This window comes from Hipposideros armiger, unplaced genomic scaffold (assembly GCF_001890085.2).
Source record: "Hipposideros armiger isolate ML-2016 unplaced genomic scaffold, ASM189008v1 scaffold_29, whole genome shotgun sequence".
Taxonomy (NCBI): Eukaryota; Metazoa; Chordata; class Mammalia; order Chiroptera; family Hipposideridae; genus Hipposideros; species Hipposideros armiger.
Window position 1 is genome coordinate 3,863,326 of NW_017731379.1, and position 19,369 is coordinate 3,882,694.

The 19,369-nt window shown below is 35.1% G+C and overlaps 1 protein-coding gene across 1 annotated transcript in view; it reads left to right on the forward strand.

The window, feature by feature from the left end:
- BRIP1 (BRCA1 interacting DNA helicase 1) overlaps positions 1–19,369 on the forward strand; it is a 172,320-nt gene that overhangs the window by 116,353 nt on the left and 36,598 nt on the right. The window contains 2 exon segments of the mRNA XM_019636606.1: positions 7,693–7,852; positions 8,921–9,042. Of these exon segments, the coding sequence (XP_019492151.1) occupies positions 7,693–7,852; positions 8,921–9,042 (282 nt within the window).

The following is a 19,369-nucleotide window of genomic DNA, read 5'->3' on the forward strand; positions in this document are numbered from 1 at the left end:
TGTGTTACTAATCTATTCATTTATACTACTGTGTAGGATTTGTTTTTGTGCATGTGTAGGTGTGTTTATTTATTTGATTTTTAATATGGTAGTAAAATATACATAACATAAAATTTGTTGTTTAACCATTTTTAAGTGTACTGTGTGGTGTCATTAAGTATGTTTACAATGTTGTACAACCATCTCTACTATCCATTTCCAAAACATTTTCATCATCCCAGTCAGAAACTCTGTATCCATTAAACAATAATAACTCCTCATTCTATCCTCCCCGCAAGCCCTGGCAAGTGCTATTCTACTTACTTTCTCTCTCAATTTGTCTATTTTAAGTACCTCATAAAAATAGAATCATACAATATTAGTCTTTTTGTGTCTGGCTTATTTCACTTATGTTGTGTTTTCAAGTTCATCTACATTGTAGCATGTATTAAAATTTTATTCTTTTTTATGGCTGAATATTCTTCTGTTGTATGTGTATACCACTTTGTGTATCCATTCACCTGTTGGTGACCGCTTGGGTTGTTTCCACCTTTTGGCTATCGGGAATAACACTGCTATGAACAATGATGTACTATCGAACTATCTGTCTGAGCCCCTGCCTTCAGTTCTTTTGGTGATATACCTTGCTGCGTCATATGGTAATTTCATGTTTATAAACTTTGAGGAACCGCCAAACTATTTTCTACAGTGGCTGTACCATTTGCATTCCCACCAGCATTGTACAAAGATTCCAGTTTCTCCACACCCTTGCCAACACTTATTTTTCTGGATTTTTGATAGTAGCCATTCTAATGGGCGTGAGGTGGTATCTCATTGTAGTTTCAATATGCATTTCCCTAATGATTAGTGAAGTTGTGCATCTTCATGTGCTTATTGGCCATTTGTATATCTTCTTTGAAGAAAAATCAATTCAAGTCGTTTGCCCAGTTTTTAATTGGATTATTTGTTTTTTAGTTGTAGGAGTTCTTTATATATTCTGGATATAACCTCTTATCAGATACATGAATTGTAAATATTTTCTCCCATTCTGTGGATTACCTTTTTACTTTCTTCATAGTATCCTTTAATGTACGAAAGTTTTTTTTAATTTTCATAAAGTCCAGTTTTTATTTTTCTTTTGTTACCTGTGCATTTGGTGTCATATCCAAGAAATCATTGCCAAATCTAATGTCCTAAAATTTTTCCCTGTGTCTTTTTCTAGTAGTTTTTATGTCTTACATTTTGATTTTTGGTATTTTTGAGTTAATTTGTGTATGGTATAGGCAAGGTCTACCTTCATCTTGTTGTTGTTGTTGTTAAGTGGATATTCAGTTTTCCCAGTATCATATGTTAAAAAGACCCTTCCAGGGGCCGGCCGAATGGCTCAGTTGGTTAAGAGCTCGCTCAAGAGTTTGAGCTCTGAGCAACAGTGGTTCGAGGCCAGCCCGAGCTGAGCAGCCGCTAAGCTGCCAATAGGTAGCAGGATGNAAAAAAAAAAAAAAAAAAAAAAAAAAAAAGACCCTTCCCCCCATTGAATAGTCTTGGCACCTTGGTTAAAAAAATCACTTGATCATAAAACCTATGCAAGGGTTTATTTCTGGGCTCTCTATTCCATTGGTCTATATTTCTGTCCTTGTGCTAGTAGCACACTGTTTGATTACTGTAGATTTGTAGTAAGTTTTAAAATTAGGAAATATGAGTTCTCCAACTTTGTTCTTTTTTGTTTGTTTTTGTTTTGTTTTGTTTTTTAGTTTCAGGTGTACAAAACAGCATAATGATTAGACATTTATGCCCCTCACAAAGCAACTTTGTTCTTTTTCTTTCAAAATTGTTTTGGCTATTCAGGGTCCCTTCTGATTCTATATGAATTTTAAGATGGATTTTTTTTTTTTCCTGCAAAGAACACATTGGGATTTTGGTAGTAATTGCATTGAATCTGTAAATTGCTTTGAGTCGTGATGTCATATTAACAATATTGTCTTCTAATTTATGAACATGGGATATCTTTCCATTTATTTATGTTTTTTTATTTGATTTCAGCAGTGTTTTGTAGTTTTCAGCATATATATCCATATTTTGTTCATGTATCATTTTCCTGAGCTTGTTGAGCATCTTTATGATGGTTATTTTGAATTCTTTGACAGGTGATTTATATATATATTTCTTCATAGTTGATACCTGGAGTTTGTTTTGTCCCTTTGATTGGGCCATTTTACCCTATTTCTTTGTGTTTCATGTAACTGTGTTTGTATCTACCGATTTGAAAAAAAACAGTTACCTCTCCCAGTTTTTTATGGACTGGCTTGTACAGGGGAAAATCTTCACCATTTAGTCCATCTACAGATTCTGGGAGCCTCTTAAACATTTTCTGTGAATGTATCTTCTCTGAACTTGTGTATATAGATTTCTAATTAGAGGAATGTTCCAATTTCTTTTTGTCAAGGGTTTGCAACCTCTTGCTCCCTCTGGTTTCTGTCTGTGGTACTGCAGGTCACTGGAGCTGCTGCAAGCCACCCAGCTCTCTCTCATTCTTAGCAGATCCTAGGCCTGTAGAGTATGCCAAGTCCTATCAGTTTTTTGAGTCTGGCAAGACAGGCAGCCTCTTTAAAAAGTAGGAATGTTATACATATACTCTACTCTTCTTTTTTCCCCATCCAAAGTAGAGGCCACCAAGCTATACTGGCTTCTGTCTGCTGTACTGCTAGTCCTCTGGAGTAGCAACAAGCCGCGGAGCTCTCTTGTCAGTGGCCTTCTGACATCCAGAGTATGCTGGATCGTGTCAGTGATCTGAGGCAGGTGACACAGAAACCAATCCCTCTGGCAACTGCTCCCTACCGGAAGTGAAAACTGGACATGTGGTCTAACAATTTCCCTCTGCAGGGAGAAACTGGGAGTTAGGAGTTTTGTCTTGCTTGTTAAGTGCTGAGCCAGGGAGAGAGACTATGGTAAGTGAGTGTATACTAGTCTAAGCCTTCACCTTTGTTCTCAGTGGCTCTCCAACCTGGTCATTTCTTGTGAGTGCTTAGATTCAGGCAAGAGAAAAACCCCTGGGCAGCCCCCCAAAAGTCTACACATTGGCCGTATGTTCAGGCTTCTCTTGCCCTTCTCAGGGAGAAGCCAGTAGTTGAAAGTTTTCTCCCAGTTGCACCACACTGAGCTGGGGGCGGGGCTAAGGCAAGTGGTGCAATGAATTTCCTACCATCTTTGATGGAGCTGGTTTCTTACTCATCCGGGAGGCAGGAACCTCTTAACTATTTTCTGAATTTTTCATAAAAGCAGTGGTCTGTTGTTTTTGAATCAGTGTTTCTATTAGGGGCAAGGAAAATCTTTTGATGCACCCCCTATTGAATTTTTAAAGTGGAGATGTGAGTAGATGATTTGGTAAGATGTGTATTTTAGAAATATTGCTTCAGCTGAAATGTAAAGACCTACGTAAGAGTGATAGATAAGAAACAACAAATTCAGTTAGGAAACATTGGAGTAGTCCTTCAAGATATTATGATAGCTAGGACTGGGGTAGTGGCTTGGGATATGGAGAAATATTTAGAAGAAGACAACAATTAACAGGGTTTGATAATAGATTAAACATGGACAGGGAGAGGGAATTGTTAAGGATGACTGTGTTTTTGCAAAGACAACTCAATGAATGGTAGTATCCTTTATTGAGATAACAAACACTGGACTATTACAAATTTGGTCTTGTATAAAAATATTTCAGGTGCCTTTGAGATGTCTAATTGGTGAATTTGACTCGGCCATTGGATATAGGGGTAGAGTGCTTAGAGAAGCGATCTGGGATATAGATACAAATTTTGGAGTTTCAGGCCATATTTATTCTGCATCTTTAGGAATGTAATATTTGCTCACTATATTGTAAGTGCCATGAAGGCAGGGGCCTTTCTGTAATATTCCTTGCTTTGTTCTTAGATTTCTGATGCTGTTTCTGCAATCATGGGGTCTTGATATTTTTGTTGTTGTTATTTGTTTTCTTATCTTCATCCCTTTTCCCCACTGCCCTGGTATTACTGAAAACATTCACGAGAAATATATCTTGCCCCATTTTCACAACCATTATGTAATGTTTCATACTTACATAAAATCACATGTAATATACTCGATGTGCCAAAAAAATGTATACACATGACTTGAATTCTTCTTTTGTTATCAGTTATTGAGTATTGAGTATTTTAATACAGTTTTTTCCTTTATTAAAATATATTTACTTTTTTGGCACCCTCTGTTTATGTAAATTATGAAGTATATGAATAAAATGAAAACATCAAAACTATCACTTAAGAGCTAAATATTACTGTTAAACTCATCTGGATGCTCCGTCTGAATATCATCCTTTTGCTTACCCCCACAGAGTGAATAATTGTCCCGAAGTTCATAAATATTTTTCATTTTGTAAAAAATGGCTTTACCACGTACATATGTATTTGTATTCCTAAACATGTTACTTTGTTTTGCTTTTTTTTTTTTTTTGCGTTTTTTAAAAATGGCCTGATATTGTGTATAATTTTCTGCCACTTAATTTTTTTCACTAATCCGTGGTGGCAGTTGTTATTTTCATTGCTATTATAACCCATTGTATGAAAGTAACACAATTTACATATTGCCTTTAATAAACATTTTGGTGAATTCCAGTCTTGTTTGTATTTATGTTCTGCTATTTAATGCTGCTTTTGACATTTTATAAAATTTACAAGCTCATTCCAAAATTCATATGGAAATGCATGGACCTAGAATAGCCAAAATGTTTCTAAGTAATTTTTTTCATTTTGTTTTCCTCTTGAACCTATAAATTGTATGGAAATGTTTTAATCTGATTTCTATGTAGATACATTTTATTTGGTTTTGGTATGTGACCCTTCTGTTTAATATCCAGTTCCAGTGAATGTGATCTGTATGATTCCACATTTAATAAATTTATCGATATGTCCTTTGTAACTTTATGTATGTGAGTATTGTTCCATGTTTGAAAAGAATCATTTTTTATTCAGTACCAAGTTCTCTACATATAATAGAGTAAGGTTGATGATTCTTATAACCGTAGATCATCTGTATCCTTACTAATTTTGTCTAATTCATCTATAGATATCTAAAACAGGTACATTGATGTCCTCTATAATATTTAGGGACTTGGTGCAGTTTATCCTTGTATTTCTTGTCAGATTTTCCTTACTATATTTTGAAACTATGTCTTCAGTTCTTAAAGATTCATGACTGCTGTGACTTTTTGTGGATACACTCTTCATATATATGGAATAAATATCTCTTTTTTAAAGTTTTTTGCTTTGAAGACTATATTTTTATGACTGTGATACACCTGATTTCTTTTGGTAAACATATTTCATGCATATCATTTTCCAATCTTCATTTTCAAGATTCTGGTGTGGTTTAATTTTAAGTGTCTCTATAATAAACAACATATAGCTGATTTTCTGTTTTCCTCTCCCACACTCCTTTCCTCCCTTTTTTCTTTCCACCGTCCTTCCCTCCTTTCCCTCCTTTCTTCCAAACAATCTAGTGCCTCAGTTTTAATAAATGAGTTAAAAATTCATTTGTGTTTGCTTTGATTCTTGGCATATTTGAACTTATTTTTTGCCATCTTATTTTGTTCTTTCTTTTACCTCTTTTCCTCTTTTGTCTTATTTGAATGATTGGATTTTTTGTCCTTTTTAACCTTTAATTGTTTGGAAGCTCTGTATCCTATTTACCATTTTTTTATATAACATCTTTGCTGTGATATAATTTGTATATATACCGGGGGTGCCAAAAATATATATACAAGTGGTCACCGTTGCTCAAGCAGTAGTTCGCCGTAATCAGAAGTGTCTGGATGCTGATGGTAACCACTTTGAGCACCTCGTGTAATTGCAGAAGTCAAATGTGACTTGTATTCATCTTTTGTTATCAGTATATATTGAGTGTTAACAATTTTAATAGCTCTTTCCTTTCTTAGAATGTGTATACATTTTTTGGCACCCTGTGAATTGAGTGCCTTGAGGCATTCGAGATAAAAAAAAAAAAAGACTTTTAGATTAGTGATAGTCCTACATTTTTTTGCCTAATAACATGGCGTTACAGGGAATTTTTATTTTTATTGATCAGGGTACCCTGATCACAGTATAATATGCAATGAACTATTTTACCAATTAGTGGGGTTTTTTAGTTCATTCCAGCTGCTATAGCAAAATACCACAGACATGGTAGCTTATAAACAGCAAAAATTTATGTTTCATCGCACTGGAGGCTGGAAGTCTTGAAATCAGGGTGCTAGCATGTTGGGGTGAGGGCCCTCTTCTCACTGGGAGCCAGCACCTTCTCGCTGTGTCCTCACATGGCGGAAGGAGCAAGGGAGCACTGTGGGACCTCTTTTATAAGAGCACTTATATTACTATATATTCTATATTCTATATTTATTTCTGAAAATAGATAAGGGTAAAATGCTGAGGAAATAAACCATTTTATAAAAATTAGTTTCTGTTCTCTAGAGCATTTCTTGGCGCTTGCCTACATTATAATAACTAGTTCATATTGCATAGAACTCTGTATAGAACAAATGGGTAAAACAGTTCAGCTTACGTCTTAATAATCTCTACTACTGGCTTTTGTCTCTTTCATTTATTTGAGCTCTTACGTTTATTGTTAACTTACACTTTCTTTGTGTATACCGTTTTAATTTTTTAGCTTCTTTAAAAAAATGCTTAATTCCGTTAGTTTCAAGTTTTTTTAATAAATACATTTCAAGCTATCAGTATATTTCTAAGTATTGCCTTTACTGCCTCCCACATGTTTGGAATTGTGGATTCTTTTCTTATCATTTATATCGAAAAATTTCATGAAGTCTGTGTTTTCCTCTCTAAACCACATGTTCTTTTTTGTTGTTCTCCCCGCCACCCCAGCTTTATTGAGATATAATGGACAAATAACCCATACGTAATTTAAGAATATAATTTTAGTGTTGGGCTTGTATGTCTGTCTGTCTGTCTGTCTGTCTCCCACTAACTTTGTATTACTGGCTTTTATTCGAAGTTGCATTGTCGGAATATGTGGTTAATCTGATAAAGATTCTTTGAATTTTGTCAAAAGTCCTTTTGTAATCTTAGCACATGGTTAGCTTTGTAAATATTCCATTTGTGTCTGTATATTTTCGACTTGTTGGCTACCTGAGTCTCTGTTCATATATTTATTCAGTTATTAAAATATCAAATTTTCAAATAGCTTAACTGCCTATGGATTAAGTAAAATGACCTTAAAGAATCTTCATTTAAAGAATCTTTAGTTAAGGATATTAAGGAACTTCAACTTAGGTTTAAAGAAATAACAACATTTGTCAATTACGAGAGAAGTAATTTTTTGTCCTTTTAAAATTCCCGAGATAGAAATAATAGAAGTAGCAGCAGCAGCTGTAACAGTAGTATTAGTAGTAATAGTAATAATAACAGTAGTAGTAGCAGCTAATATTTATGGTGCTCTTATGTGCCAGGCATATTTCAAACCTGTCTGAATTGGTTAGTGATTTTAACCCAATAACAACTCTATGACATATTATTGTTTTCTTCATTTTATAGATGAGAGAAGTAAAGCACAGAAACGTTAATACACTTGCCATAGTCATATTGTAGCCACATTGGCTTTAAACAAATCAAAGTAAGTTTGTTCAGTTGTACACACAAAAAAATTCATTTTTTTCTTACTCCTTTTTAGTTATTAGAAAAATTAAAAGAACGTTGGCACATCACTGGTTTATGGTCTGAGCTGGAGTTGGTGAAGACAGTCATTGTAGAACCACAAGGAGGAGAGAAAACGGATTTTGATGAATTACTTCAGGTGTACTATGATGCGATCAAGTCCAAAGGAGAGAAAGGTAATGAAAAAATATTTTTTACTATAAAACAAGAAGAAGTTGGTGCTGTTAGAACTTCGTGTTATCTTTTTGAGTGAATTGCACTTATGAGAAAAATTATATTTTATACTTCTGAGTGAAAAGAAAAATATTGGGTTGTCAGAAAAGCCATGACGTATTTTTTCTGTTTTTTGTTGCAAAAATGCATCATGACTTTTCCAACAACCCAATAAGTTAGATAAAGAAATTCTTTATTTGGAGTTATTCTTCTATGAATATGTTCACTTAGGGATGCCAAGTAAAACAGCATGCATTCAGGTATTATTCCATAGGCTTCCCTACCCTACCTAAAATGTTTTGTGAAAGAAGGCAGGTAGCTCATGCGTAAATATCTTCTTTACTAGCCAAATGAGCCCTACATTTTGATGCGAATAATAGACTTTGTGTTTATACTCTATTACATAAGGTAAACTTGAGTTTTTGAAACATAACTGAACTCAGTATCAAAGTAAGAGAAACTCAGTATCAAAATATCCATAAAGAGGCTGATAGGAAAGACTAATAGTAATAATTTATTATATGAACAATGCAATGTCATAAGATACTATAACATAATTATCAATATCCTAAGTGTTCTCTGTGTGTTTACAATCTCTTCAACATAATATTGATTCAGTATGGTATATAGTACAAATGAAGTGTTATTTAAATCATTCTGAGTACTTTACATGATGGTGGTAATAGGAATGATTGCAATTTCAATTTTTTTAAATATAAAACAGTTGGGTCCCAAGAGCTCAGTCTGTGTGCAAGTTACTACTCTGATGTGATTTTACTGTGGAAGTTCCTGGGAGATACAGTTTGTAAATTGGTTTGCCACCATATTGTACCTAAGTGTTAATTTTGTTTTCCTTGTTTATTTAAAGACATTGAACTTTTTAAACTATCTCAAAATAGTTTTCTATTTGGATTCTTTTAAATTTGCTACTATGATTACTTAATAATCAGATCGCTTCAAAATGACAAGAATAGTCAATTTCTGGGAATTTGGGGTGTGCTTTTAAAATGTTTGTTTTTTTTGTGCTTAAGATGGAGCCCTCCTGATAGCAGTTTGTCGTGGTAAAGTGAGTGAGGGTCTGGATTTCTCAGATGACAATGCTCGTGCTGTCATAACAATAGGAATTCCTTTTCCAAATGTGAAAGATCTGCAGGTAGGCCTTCAAAGCCTTAAGAAGTTTTATTTATCATAGAAGTTGTTGATTTTGTGTTAATTAAATGTTTTTCATGTATCCTCAGACATTTTATTTTAATATTTTGTTGATTCAGAATGAGTGAGAAAGGTTTAGTAGATACTGGTTTATTTTATTTTTAACTTACGCTGTCTTTTGTTCAACAAGAGTGATTTTCAAAGTGTGGTCCCAGGTCAGGAGCATCATTATTACCTAGGAACTTGCTAGAAATACATGTTTTCAGGCTCCATCCAGACCTACTGAATCAGAAACTCTGGAAGTAGAGCCCAGCAATTTGTGTTTTATCAAGCTCTTAGCCACAGACTCACATGGGTCCCCACTTTCTAGGGCTCTTTTCCTATCTAGCTCCCTTCTCTTGACTGCCATGCCCTGCAGACTGCAGTGATTTAGCTGCTCCAAATTGTGATCTCTTCCACCTCAAGTCAGCAGGACCACCATATTCTGCTTGTACTTCAGTGCTCTGTGCTGTTGTCAGGAAATTATACCCACGAAGAGAGCTGAGAATCATGGAGTTCACCTAATGGATTTCTCTTATCTCCAAGATTAGTCTTATGGTGCCTGGTGTCTCCTCCCTGAAAGCAGTCCCTTTATCTATTGTGTCCAGTTTTATAGTTATTTACAGTGGGAGGGATATCCCTAAACCAGTTATTCTGGTCTTGGCCAGAAACAGGGAGTTTTGCTTCATTATCACTGATTGTTTGCTAAACATTATATTTGAAAAACTATTTGTAGCAATCATTTGAAGCCTAAGGTGGTGTTATCTCCCATCAGGGAGTATATTCGTTTATGTCCTGCAGGCATTGGAACATGCTAGCAATCTGAGCCCAAGAATTAAGGTTTTTTTGGCCACTGAGCTGACTGCATTGAGTATAATTTATATTCCTCTTCCCGGGACACAACCTGTTAGGGTCTCATACCAAAGCAGGAATTCTTTACCCAGGCAGTTATCTCCTTTAAAACCTCCAGATGTAAAGTTTTGTTATTGTTAATATTTTACTAGACACTGAATTTATATAATATTAACAGTAATAAGCAGTATATCTCTGGTTAGTCCCTGCTCTTCCCTAACCTCTGTACCTCCTCAAAATATTTGAAAATCCTGAAGTGGTATCTAATCCTCTCAGCCTACACTCACCTTTGGTGGCTTCCATTACCTTGCTCCAGCCACCTGTGCTACCATTGAGAATGACCTTGCCCGGGGCTCCTGGCCATTGCTACTGAGGGTTCAGTTGACATCCACTCAAGAAAACTGCTGTGTTCACCATCAACAGCATTAGTGCTACAGCCCACTGAAGCTGAGTGCTGCTGATGTCACTGCTGTTGGCAGCAGGACTGTCACTTTCTAATGTCTTATCATTTTACCTTGGCCCTATATTACTGCACTAATGCTGCTTTGTTGAAGTGGAAAGAATGCCTTTCCCCTTTTTTTTATGACACATTCTTCCAATGTCTTAAATGATTTTTTTCTCCTAAAAATAGCTCTTTCCATTTTTGTTTGTATCATCTCTCTTCTTTGGACCTATATATGAGTCTCAACAGCTGTAAAAGAAGATAAGTTTATGGATAATACTAGGTTGTACTAAATACCAAGTAACAAGACCTGAAAGGATTCACATCAAACTCATAATAGTGATTATGTCTGAGGAGAGGACAAAGCAATGATATTGAGGGTAGTTACCAAAGGGACTTTTTCTATAATGTTTGTTTGCTTGTTTGTTTGTTTTAGTAAAAAACAAGCTTCAAGAAAATACGGTGAGAATACAGGTGTTTATTATGTTATTCTTTGAAAATTTCTAAAATTAAATGAAATGTTACTTGTGAAGAAAAAAAAATTAGATTTACTTTCTATTTTCACTACCCTCACTCCCAACAACTGTGTTTCTGGGCATTGTTATTATGCCGACCTTGGGTTCTTGATGCTTTATTTCCTCAGGGTAAGTTCTCCCCAGGCATAGCATCTCAGTCTATCATACAAAAAAAGACCTGCACTGACATTCCTCAGTACTGGTCCTGCTTGGCATAGTTCTGCTTATCTGAATCCCAATGGTTCTTATTGTATAAAACAACAAGATAACAGAAGATTCAGTGAGGTCTGGGAGGAGGATGGTGGTTCTAAAGAAGTTTTCCTACTTTGCCAAGTATCCCTATCGTTTCCTGAAAGGGCCATGTAGGATAGACCCAAGAGTAGACCAAGTTGCAAGGACAAGGGACAGATAAAAGAAAAAAGAGAGAAATTCTTTACTGGCAAAACCAGATGTAAGGGAAGTGTATTTCTTATTGCCATATGTCTGGAGCCATTCTTGTGTAACAAACAATTCGAAGACTTAAAACAACAACCATTTATTACAGGTGGCTGGGCAGTAGATGATCTGGGCTGGGCTGGGCTGGGCAGCTCGGCTAATTTAAGCTAGGCTTCTTCACCCTGCTATGGTTTGAGCATTGTATGTTGAGCTCAACTAGGTCAGCTCTGCTCTACATGTATATCTCCTCCTTCGTGGACCAACAGACTAGCCAAAACATGTTATCATCGCAATGGTAGAGATACAAGAGTGCAGGCTTGACTGTACAAGCACTTTTCAAACACCCACTTATATCACTTCTACTAACCTTTTGCCCAAAGCATGCCATATGCCCAAGCCCAAAGTCAGGAGCATTAAGTAGGTGTGCGTATTTTCCAGCACACATGGCCAAGGATTTAGAATTAAGGCTTCAAAAAGGAGTCCTGGTGTTTTTATCATAACTAAAGGCATCCATCTTTTGTAAGGCATCCATTTAAAAGACTGATGTTTATAAGCTTTAACAGTGTAGGTATGCCATTTTTCTAATAATTAAGAAGGCCTTTTATCATTTGGAAATGATGAGAATACAGCAGTCAATACCTGAAATATTTGAATATCTGAAATAAATCAGAGCATCATTATGGATGGTTTCTTAAAATTCATAAATGATCAAGCAAGTTATTGAATATATTTGTACACTTCTATGGGATATGAAAGAAACAAAGTTTTGAAAATTTGAAAGAGGTTCACTTTATTTTTGTTGTTGTCCATGCTTTTAGTGTCATTTAGAAAACCACTGCCAAATTCAAGTTCACAAAGATCTGCCCCAAATGTTTTCTTCGAAGAGTTTCATAGTTTTAGTTCTTAAATTTAGATGTTTGATCCATTTTGAATAAATTTTTATATATGATGTAAGATAAGGGTCTAACTTCCTTATGCCTTCAAATTTGTATAGACATCTCCTAGTTGTATCATATTTTTGTAATTCGTTCTGCCAATCTCTGCCTTTCAGTTGGAGAGTTTAATCCATTTACATTTAAGGTAACTACTGGTAAGAAAGGACTTACTTCTACAATTTAGCTATTTGTTTCCTGCATGTCTTATGTGCTTTTTATTTCTCAGTTCCTTCACTATTGCCCTTCTTTTGTATTTAGCTGATTTTTGTTGTGTACTATTTTGTTGTTGTTGTTGTGTACTATTTTGATGCTCTTCTTTCCTTTTGTGTATATTTATTATTTCCTTAGTATTACTTTGGGGATTACAAGTAATATCTTAATCTCTGTTTTTCACATTTTATATTGTTATTGTCATAGATTGTATCTTCACACATTATGTGCTCATTAACATAATTTATAATTATTGTTTTATGCATTTGCCTTTTAAATTATATAGGAAAAAAGGGGCATTACAAACTAAAATAACATTTGGTTTTGTTGTTTGTTTTACTTGATATTGTTGTTAAAAAACAACAACCCTTCATGCCTAGACACTTTAATTAGGCATGATAATGGTAGTAATCATTATTAGATGATAATGAGAAGGACATAAATAAACATTAATATGACTTAAAATGAGGAAATACAATACATTGTTAGAATCATAAATCATTACAGGAGTTGTAGAAGGGAATGCTTAATTCCAATAGCATTTTACATTCTATCTAATACATAATAGAACATAATAAATGGAACATAATATTGATTATACTGGCTGTCTCTCAATTTTATATTAGTTTACTATGGCTGTATTACAAATTACCACAAACAAATTGGTTTAAAAAACACAATTCTTTTTTTAAATTTTTTAATTGTTTTATTTTATATTATTGAGGAATTGGGGAAGGGAACAGCGTTGGGAAATCAGGGAAGGGGAACAGACAAGTTGCTGTCCTTTTGTTCTTCAGTCTAGTTGTGGAGGACGTTGCTTCACTGGCCCATGTTGGTATTATCATTGCACTCTTCCTGGGTGAGGCAGTCACTCGACTGCCATGGACAGCCGCTCATGGCGTCTCACAGCAGCTCACAAAAGCGCATGCCAGCTGCCGGCCAGCCCCACTGCAGCCTATGCAGTCGCTGGCAACTCGCAGCAACCCAGCTCCAGGTCAAGCTGTTGTTTACCATCTTAGCTGTAGAGGGCAGCGACTCTGGCCCATGTGGGATCCAAATCGGCGACCCTGCTGCTCAGAACTGGCGCTCCCAAGCCAACTCTTCCAACATGGCACTCAGCTGGCCCAACACACAATTCTTATGTCACAGTTTCCATGGGTCAGGATTCTGGGCATGGCTTAGCTGGATCGTCAGAGGTCATGGGTCCACAAGGCTGCAGTCAAGGTGTTGACTGGGCTGTGTTCTCATCTGGATCTTGGTGTCTTTTTCCAAGCTCATTCAGGATGTTGGCAGAATTCAGTTTCTTATGGTGGTAGGACCTCTTCAGCCCGGAGCTGCTCTTATCTTCTAGGGGCTACTCAGTTTCTTGATATAGGACCTTCTCATAGACCCTCTCACAGCATGGCAGGTTATTTCTTTAAAGCCAACAAGGTACTCTCTAGATCCAGCCTACTAAAATGGAGTATAATTTAATCCCAGGATTAACTTCCCCATACCTTTGCCTTATAATATAACCTAACCAAGGGAGTGACTATCCATCACCCTTGCCGTATTCTATTGGCAAGTCACAGGTTCTGCTCTCACTCAAGGTAAGAGGATTATACAAGACATGACTCTCTGGGAGTCACCTTAGGGTTTTCACCTTAGGATTTGTCTGCCATATTATCATATTTTGTAACATGATATGATGATCTAAATGATTTCCATAAATGGCTCTTCCAGAACTAACACAGGGCTTCAAATTACTGGACCACAATTTAGGACTTTATAGTTTTCTTTTACGTTAATACTCAGTCTATCATGCAAGAATAAGTAGAAGTTATTTATAAATGAAAGCCTTAAATATTCTAACTTATGGAAATGAAACAATCTAAGTCTGCATTATTTTCTCTGTTTTATTTGAATTCGTATTTTAAAAGGTTAAGATTGGTGTCTGAGTCAGAAAAGTGATTTGAGTCGGGAAAAATTGGGCAGTGACATTAATTTTATGATACTAAAATTTTTTCTTAAATTTGAGGCACAAATTAGGGAAGTAAAAATTAAAATACAGTTTAAAATACTAGCTTAAGACTTTTGTAGTCTCAATTGCAGAGTTTGGCTTTTAGAGAAGCAGGAAAATGTATGTTAGAGCCAAAAATATGACTTTTTTGGCTGTGACCAGGATTTCCTCTTCCCACCTTGGGGACTAGAAAGTAGAGGTAGGAAAATTTCATTTTGGAGCCAAGTGTGACTTGTTTAGTTCAAGTCATAATTTATTGCACATACCTCAGGGACTTGAAAATAAAGAAACCCACTATGAAATGTTGATAATGGGCCACTTTGAAGGGCAAGCATTAAGCTGACTTTCCCAGTGAGGATTTTTTTCACTTCTACCTTTTCCAGATGCTTCTGATCATTCTATAAGGACATACTTAATTGTGTAATAGTTAAAAGGAAAGCTTTCCATGCACTAAACCAAAGTATTTGAGGGGCAGAAGAGTGAACCAAGGCCTTTATATGATCAGATGTTGGTAGGAAAATATAACTAAAAGAAAAGTTTTCTTTTAATACAATTAAGTCATGGTATAACAAGGCTGCCCTTTTAATGGGTATCTAAAGCAAATCCTTTGGCCAATTAGTATGATCTAAAAACTACAAAAGCCCTCAGCTTTATAATTCAGGCACCTACATCTCAAATTGGTAGCATGGTCATCATTTCTGAGGCATTATAAAGTTCAACACTTAGATGTTAAAAATGCATTTTAGTTTGTATTCCTTAGCATAGTTTAGGAGTACATAAGAAATATTCTTCCTTCGTGGGTATTGTCCCTTTACGCCTCTGAGAAAAAATTCGTAAAATTATGGCATTGTGGCTAAAAATTTTTATACTCTAAAACTGTTCAAGTAGTATGTTAGATTTTTATAATTGGGTTAATAAAATTTGATGGTAATCAATATGAGACTTGCTCTTACAATGATTAAAATAATTTATAAAGATAATAAAATTTATATTTGTATGTTGATTTTCTTTAGTAATATAATATGTAGAGTTACCAAAATCTATTTCATTTAGAAATTATTTAAAATTCATATAGCGATCTGATTAGTTATCTTAGTATTGGCGTATAATGACCATTATGAATTATTTTTTTTTGTTTAGGTAACTTAGTTCTGAAGGCACTGAAATATTTGAGGGTATTATTTTAATCAATTTTGAAAAATTACATTCATGATAAAAAAATTTAGGCATTTATTTTAGTTTTTTTTAAATTAGTTATTGACTTTATAACAAACACATATAAATTTATAGGCTTCCATGCATTCTTGGATTTTTATAAACCTCAGAAAAAGGCTGTAATCCTTTGCTTGTCCCAAAGGATAATAGCATTAATAAAATAGAGTGCACATTAAACCAGTGCTTTCAAGTGTCAAAATATTATTGAATGATGGCAGTATTAGATTCTTAAATCTGACGTTTCTTTTTCAAGAGAATGGTATTGTTCCTTCATTTTTCTTGTTGTTTTGACAGCAGTGTGAATATTCATGAGTAGATGAATGAAGGCAGGAATACAAGGGGCTATAGTATGTCAAAACAAACATGATTGCAGAAACAAAACCTTTCTTAATAATTTTGAGTAGATTCACGTTACTTTTGAACCACTTTCATAATTGTGTTAATGATTTTGAGTGTTTTAGCATTCATTTACTCATTATTTAACAAACTTTTGCTAAAAGCCTAATTTGTACTAAATATAATGGATGTAGAAATTAACAAGATGCTATCTCTGTACTAGTGATGTCTATAGTTTAGTAAAGGACTTGAACATGTAACAGGATATTTTGATGGGATAGGATCTGGTTGTCCAGATGCTTAGGGAAAGTGAAGCTGAGCAACACCTTTCACTTTCATCCAAATGTTCATTTACTTTGACTGATTTGCCTAAAATAGATGGAAGGGCCAGAGAGATGAGATTTGAATCTTGTCTATATTGAGATTCAAGCGTACAAACATTTGGTAAAATGGAATGGCCTCATCAAAGGCCAGATTACAAGACTATCCAGATTAAGACTATTCAGAATAATGTAACAACCATTTTTTAAATATCTGACTAGAATACCAATTACTTAATAGACTCTGGTGACACAGTGATACACTACACAGATTATAGCCACTTGTCTCATGGAGCTTACAGTCTAGTCAGGAGTATTGACATTAAATAATAAAGAAACAATTACTTACAGTTGTGGTGACGGCTGTAAGAAAAAGTCACAGGAACTATGAGAATGTATAACAGGATCCTGACCTAGTCTTGGGGGTAAAGAAAGACTTCCTGATGAAGTGATACTTAAGCTGACACAGGAAAGAAGGCTAGGAGGTATGTAGGTGCAAAGAATGGATAAGAGTATTCTCAGCAGAGAGAACAGCATATGCCAAGGCCCTAAGGTGTGAAAGAGGATAGCAGTTTCCAAGAACTGAAAGATGCTGAGGTAGCAAGTGATTTGGGGAGAATGGCATGTGAATAAAGGCTGAGAAAGGTATTAAGGAGTCAAATCATTTAGGGCCCTGTATGCCATTTTACGGATTTAAGAATTTATTCTAAGTTATGGGAAATTAGATCCAGGAATAAAGCCTGAGGTCAGCTTGTAATGGAGTTCTTGTTATAGTGTAGCGTCTGATACAGAAACCCACCTGGACCTACCCTGGACAATAACACGTGGTTACCCATGGGAAACGGCCGTATATATAAACTTAAAGAGCCATAATACTAAAATTTAACATTTAGGAGTCCAGCAACTAGCTGTTGGAATTATTGGAAACACTTAGCCAAATCACAGATATGGAAGAAAAAGCTGTCACCTCTAAAGGTCTAGAATGAGTTTCTCTTCAATTACTTAAACCGTTTTTTTCCAGTGTGTTTTTTTTAAGATAAAAGTGTTGTTAAAGCAGGTTCTAAGTATATCTTGAAACTCCAAAATTAAAATCTAATTTAAATCTAAGTATGCCATCTAGGTTGACAATTTGTGATTTTCCTTGGACAGTAAAAAATGAGAATAACCAAACCCTTTGGTTCCTATGCCTCCTGAAAAACAAACAAACGAACCACAGAGTAAATGGATGAATGGCTGAGGTATCTTTAATTTTAAAATTAAAAATAAAACAAAACATTTTTCCCATATTTCTTAAAGGAATATTTGGGGATCAAGGGAGGAAACATTTAAAATCACAAAATTTTAAGCAAGTTTGGTTAATAGCCTTTTTCTTTCTTTTTCTCCCAATAATCATGCCATTGTATTTCCTTAGGAAAAAAAGCCATGTCTGAATATAGCTACAAGTTAAACCCTTTGGAAGGATTTAAAAGTGAAATTATCACCCTGGGATTGTAAGGTTGATTGACACTTAACTACTTCTGCTGGCACAGAGCAGTAGTCAGCAGCACTAACCAAAGAGAAGCGGTGGAATTGTTTTTTATTTTTAACTCCTCTGAAAACAACCTTAATTTTTTTTCAGAGTAGAATTTTGGTTGTAGTGGATTTTAATTTATTTACTTAGATCCCCCTGAAGCCTACAAGGGTTCAGATATGCAGATGGACTTCAAGTGATTTGATTTTTTTCCAGCTATAAAACCTTGTCTCAGATAACATAAGCTGTAGTAGACATCACTGTTCAGTGTTTACAATATCAGTCTTTCTTGTTTTTCACGGAGATTAAAGGTTTGATACCTTGGGAATGAGTTCAGTTTATGCTTTCTAACTGGGACAAATAGCCCCAATGTGCCAGGGAGCACAATAAGCTACACAACTCATAGTGTATTTTCCTATCACATCAAAATTTCCAGATTTGTTGCTTAAAATTACTTTATAGCAGGGTTTTTCAAGGTTGGCACTAATGACCTTTTAGGCAGAATAATTCTTTGTTGTGAGTGATATCCAATGTGCATTGTAGGATGTTTAGATGCCAGTAGCAAACCCTCCTCCCCCCACCAGTTGTGGTAACAAAAACTGTCTCCAGACATTGTCAGTATCTTCTGGTTGAGCGCCATTGCTTTATAGTGAGATATACAAGAGCATGTCATGAATTAAAATTAACAATCTGCATTTATTTTTAAATTATTTTTATCAAGTTGAAAAAAGTCCAATAAAGCTTTTACTAAGAGCCTAATTTATACTAAATACAGTAGATGGCTTCTTATATTAACAGTCCTTGGCTTCTACCCCACTCCCAGCCCCTGCTTCTGAGAGGCAGTGACTTTTACTTCTTTTAGTTATTTCATCTGGTACTTTTACCTCCATATTTTATCTTTAATCAATTTTAAATATTAACTATTTGCTTCTTGTATGAAATAAGGATTTAGCTTATTTACTTTTCTTTTATCCTCCCATGTAGTCCTATCACAAGTTTTTATTAAATCCATAACCAATATTCACATTATCATGACTGAAAATATTGTTCACTTTAGTCAAATGATTTCCTTCCTTTCTTGAACTTTTTAAATATTTTTTTGGCATTAATAATACCTTCCTCCCCATTTTCTCTTTTTCGAAAGATCTTTAAAATAAATCTCTGTCACCCTTTTAAAAATCGGTACAATGCCTCTCAATTTTCCTATCAGACCTGTCAGATAATAGGTCAGCTCGGTTTTTTTCCCCCCTGAAGACCTCCCTTTCTGGAGCCTCCTGATCTCCTACTTCAATCAGCACAAAGTTGCTCTTTAAGCCCAGTTCACTGCCAGTATCCTGAGATTTCCCTTTGCTGTCATGCTAGGATTTTAATTGACCTATCATCTGTATGGAATCCCAAGTTTCTTGGGCCTCAAATCTTCCTTCTCCTTCTTGTGTACTGTTTCATTTGTGCAGTCCATATCCTCCCCCAGTTCCCCTGTGCATCTATTTCCTGAACCCTTCTGGACTCTTGCTGGCCTAACT